This window comes from Lynx canadensis, chromosome B3 (assembly GCF_007474595.2).
Source record: "Lynx canadensis isolate LIC74 chromosome B3, mLynCan4.pri.v2, whole genome shotgun sequence".
In the NCBI taxonomy this organism is placed as follows: Eukaryota; Metazoa; Chordata; class Mammalia; order Carnivora; family Felidae; genus Lynx; species Lynx canadensis.
Window position 1 is genome coordinate 72,780,892 of NC_044308.2, and position 4,869 is coordinate 72,785,760.

At 43.4% G+C, this 4,869-nt stretch overlaps 1 gene segment (V, D, J or C); it reads left to right on the plus strand.

Moving 5' to 3' along the window:
• The first annotated feature begins 1,144 nt into the window (after positions 1-1,144).
• Positions 1,145-2,076, plus strand: LOC116738152. The segment is given in 2 exon segments: positions 1,145-1,442; positions 1,670-2,076. Coding segments are annotated over 2 exon segments (453 nt in total).
• The last annotated feature ends 2,793 nt before the right edge of the window (positions 2,077-4,869 follow it).

The following is a 4,869-nucleotide window of genomic DNA, read 5'->3' on the forward strand; positions in this document are numbered from 1 at the left end:
TGTTTTTTTAAAACATTCTTTGTTCAACAACATTTCCTCAAGATGGAATGAGAGTCAGGAAAACAATTCTTCATATGAGTTGGGTGAGGCAACTCAGTGCTAGTTGTTTTAGCATTTCCTGATACAGAACAAACAAGGACTTTTTTTTTTCTTAAAGAATCCATGGAAAATACGAGCATAGTTAGACACATGTTCCGCTTCTGAATACAGTCAGTGCTCTTTCCAGTTACAAACATCTGTCTTTAGGAGTGCCTGCGTGGTTCAGCGGGTTAAGTGTCCAACTCTTGATTTTGGCTCAGGTCATGACCTTACCATTCATGAGATCAAATCCCACAGACAGTGCAGAGCCTGCTTGGGATTCTCTCTCTCTCTTCTTCTGCCCCCACCCCCACTGTATGTGTGTATGCATGTGCATGTGCACTCTCTCTCAAAAAAAAAATCTATCTTTATCTCATTCTGTATGTTAGGAAATTGTAGAAATGTAAAAAAATGGAATACATTAATATAACAGGTGTATTCTCATCATTCATAACTAATTGTTCATACTTTCATATTTGTTTTGTCATTTTTATTTTTATTTTTTTTTTAATGTTTTATTTATTTTTGAGAAAGAACACAAGCAGGGAAGGGGCAGAGAGAGAGGGGGACAGAGGATCAGAAGCAGGCTCTGTGGCAGGCTCTGTGCTGTCACCACAGAGCCCATTGTGGGGCTCAATCCTACAAACCGTAAGATCATGACCTGAACCAAAGTCAGACGCTTAACCAACTGAGTCACCTAAGCGCCCCGTCATTTTTATTTTTGAAAAAAAAAAAAAAGAAAAATTAGAGGGGTGCCTGGGTGGCCCAGGTCATGCTCTCACAGTTTGTGAGTTCGAGCCCCGTGTTGGGCTCTGTGCTAGGAGCCTGGAGCCTCCTTCCGATTCCGTGTCTCCTCCTCTCTCTGCCCCTCCCATGTTCATGCTCTGTCTCTCTCTTTCTCTCAATACTAAAACAAATGTCAAAAAAAAATTTTTTTTAAGAAAAATTAGAGTCTGCCATTGTCTCAAAGGAAACCCTGCCACTTCCAGCCACCACCCAAGGTCCCACTCTCCTCTCCGAGATTGGGGCATATCAGAAATAAATTTGCCGGCTCCCTGTCTCTTTTATTTTCATCCCAGAATAGAAGGACGCAGAAAACATTTCACATTTTCACATTTTCATTTAAATGATACAACCAAAGTCCTATTTTCTGAAAGGGAGACCAGAAAGTGTTAGGAAAACTTTCCTCAGTGAGACATAATCAGCCACCCACCTGTCAGATCATTTCCTGCTCTGAAACAGAAGTGCCGCGGAGCACAGAACACCCAGCTGAGAGCCAGAGCCTCTTCTCACCATGCAGGGGACAGCTGTCAGCATGCCGCTGGCCCGTGTGCTGTGGGCAGTCGTGGTGTCCACCTGTCTTGGTAAGGAAGGTGGAGGTCTTCATGCATAGTGTTATCTAATGGGGCTGTGAACCAGAGATTAACAGCACAGGAACTGCATCGCCTCAGAGCCCAGCTATGGGGAAGCAGAAAGCTGATATGTGCTGCCTCGGGTTTGGATCAAGAGGAAAAGTGGTTGGGGATGGGATCAGCTTGTGAGTCTGCCTGCCTTATCTGTCTGGTGTGATACCCTCTCCTCTTTCACACAGGATCCAGCATGGCCCAGAAGGTCACCCAGACTCAACCAGAAATGTCTGTGCACGAGGCAGAGACCGTGACCCTGGACTGCACGTTTGACACTCGTGTCAGTAATTATTATTTGTTCTGGTACAAACAGCCTCCCAGTGGGGAGATGGTTCTCATTATTCGCCAAGAAGCTAATAAGCAAGAGAATGCGACAAATAATCGCTTCTCTGTGAACTTCCAGAAGGCAGACAAATCCTTCAGTCTCAGGATCTCAGCCGCCCAGCTGGGGGATGCTGCGATGTATTTGTGTGCTCTCATGGAGGGCACAGTGACAGGAGCAACAGAGAGAGGTTTACAGAAACCTCAAACCCCAGCATCTGTGCAGAGGTCGGGGTGGGAGGAGTGACTAGGGCACCAGGAACATAGAAAATCATTGACTTCTCTTGGAATAAAAGCTCCTTCTATCCGAATATAAGAAACACAGAGAGATGGATATCTGTAAGCTACAATCCTTAAAATAACAGTAAAAATAATAACATATGTAGTGTTTTCCAGTTTTACAAAGTATCTTCATACATTGTGTCACATGTAACCCTTCCCACTTTGCATGGTATACGTGACAAATCAGACTTCCTAAGCATGTCCTCTGCCCAGCAAATCTTTATAATTCGCCTGGGAGCTCATGCTTCCAAAATTCATAATGTTTGCCATTTTGCTGGTTGGTGTTTGTTCTTTTAATTGTCCATCCATGTCCAAAACTGAATCTCTCGGAACAAGGTACCCATTTTACAACACAGTGGATGTGACTGTTGAAGGCGTGACCAAGGAAAGGATCCACTGGTCCTACCATGAACCAAAAAGTTGACCTAGACCCATGGTACCTAGGTCAGATGACCTAGAAAAAGGATGGAATGGCTTGTTAAAAGCTCAGTTAAGAAGCCAGCTCAACTGCTTCACCCTTAGTGGTTGGAATGCCATGTTCCCGGAAGCGATAGTATTCATTAAACCAATGGCTGATACATGGTGCTCTGGCTTCCTAGCTAAATTATGCAAATTTAGAAATGAAGAGCTAGAAGTAGACTAGACTCTTCTACTATCACTCCCTGTAACTCATTTCCAGAATTTGTGTTGCCCTTTCCTACAGCCCTAGGCTCTGCTGGATTAGAGTTCCTAGGACCCTGCAGAAGAATGCTTCCACCAGAGGATCCAGTAAGGGTTTCACTGAACCTGCAGCTATGACCGCTGCCTACGCCATTTCAAATTCCTTGTGCCAATTGTCCAGCAGGCAAAGAAAGGAGGGGTAATTGACTCTGATTATCATGAAGCATCGGGTTGTTATTACACAATGGGGGCAAAAAGGAATGTGTCTGGAATCTGTGTTTCACATTGAGTATTTCATGCCCAATAAAAACAGCAAGTGGCAGTTGTGGCTTGAAAAGGACAAAGTAAACAAGAACTGAGACCCCTGAGCAATGAAGGCCTGGGTCCCCCTATCAGGCAAGCAATCTAAGTCCAGTAAAATGCTATCCAATGGCAAGGAAATCTAGAGAGTAGGGAGGGGGGGAGAAAGAGTTTTAATTACAGCCTTGGGACCAGTTAAAGAAGTGGGGCCTGAAGGTCATGTATTAAGGGTTTTAGATGGAATTCAGTCCACCACAACCTTGAAGACTCAGTGACATAGTGAAAATAATACAGGGCAAACACCCACCTGAGTAGTGCAAAGAAAGCATTGTAATCAAGATCTGATGTGCTTTGTGGTCATGTCCAAATGCCCAGCTCCGATTCTATCAATAGGTATGGTAGATAATTCTGTGGACACTCACACCCATCTCAGCTGATAACATCCAACATTACACATGCACTGTGTATTTTTTTACTTCTTACCCCAGAGCCTTCTCTGACTCCTCAGGAGCTCACTCAGGCTGTGGGTAAGCACAGCCTGAAAGAAGAATTACCACCTCCGCTGGCAAGTCCCAACCAGTGGGAAGGAGGACGAAGGCATGCCCTAGCTCCCTGCCTTCCAGCAGAGGGTCTCAGAGGGACTTCCTGTGTGCTTACCAGGAGATCCAGGCAGAATCAAGTTCCAATCTTATGCTACCTATTTTCTCACTCCTGCTGCCTAAGATCGCTTCCTAAATAAACTACTTTCACCTGAGTCCTTGCTTCAGGCTCTATTTGGGGACAAGAAAAATTAACACATTCTTTGAAAATTTAATAGAGAAAGAACAGAAGAGAGTCTGAGGTGAACTTTACTGGGCTGGTTGCTAATAACAGCAGGTGGGTACTTGAGTGATTAATTGGAAATCTTCTGTGTGATTCAACAGATCTGTCTGATCTGATTCAAACAGGTCACATATATGAAACTCCAGGCTCTGCAGATGTGTGATCATGTCTTTTCATTGCACAGAAACTTTACGTACCAAATCTAAACTCTCTTTATCATTATCCCCTTCCCTATGTCTGCTCACCCTCTACTTTTTAAACCTCATTCTTACTTCCTCCCAAAACATAGCTCTATTTCAGTCTATTCTCCTCACTGACCCATAAACACTTCAAGCTCTTGAATTTCTTTTCTGCTTGTTCTGCTCACCCAAATTTACCAAATATACTTTTATGTATATCTCAGGCTGGCTAAATCATATTAGTCCTATATAAGCACACCTTGAGGCTCTATCTCATCCAAAGATTCATCTCTAACAGAGAATCCTTGAATTCCTTTTCTTCTAATGTCATGCAATTAGGCATTGAATCTGAACCATACAATTTGACTCTCAGTGATATGCCTTCTTTTTTTGAAAGAGAGAGAGAGAGAGAGAGAGAATCAATCTCAAGCAGGCTGCAAACTCAGCATGGAGCCCAACCAATGCAGGCTTGATCCCACGATCCTGAGATCATGACCCGAGCCCAAATCAAGTCAGATGCTCAACCAACTGAGCCACCCAAGTGCCCCGTGACTTACCTTTGTAAGCATTTGGTATTGTTTCAAGGTACTGATCTTGCTTCTTACTCTAGTCTCTAGGAGGACAGAATTTTCCCTTGTATACTTCAACATTCCTCAACGTTCTTGGCACAGTGTCAGGCAGATGGGAAGTGTTCGGTAAAGCTAAAGATTATGCTTAAAACATATTTAATAATCATCATATATTCATGACAGAATATTAAGCAGAAAAATCGGTACATTCTAACCTTGTCACAGAAAGTTTTCTTTGAAAAGGTAAGACAG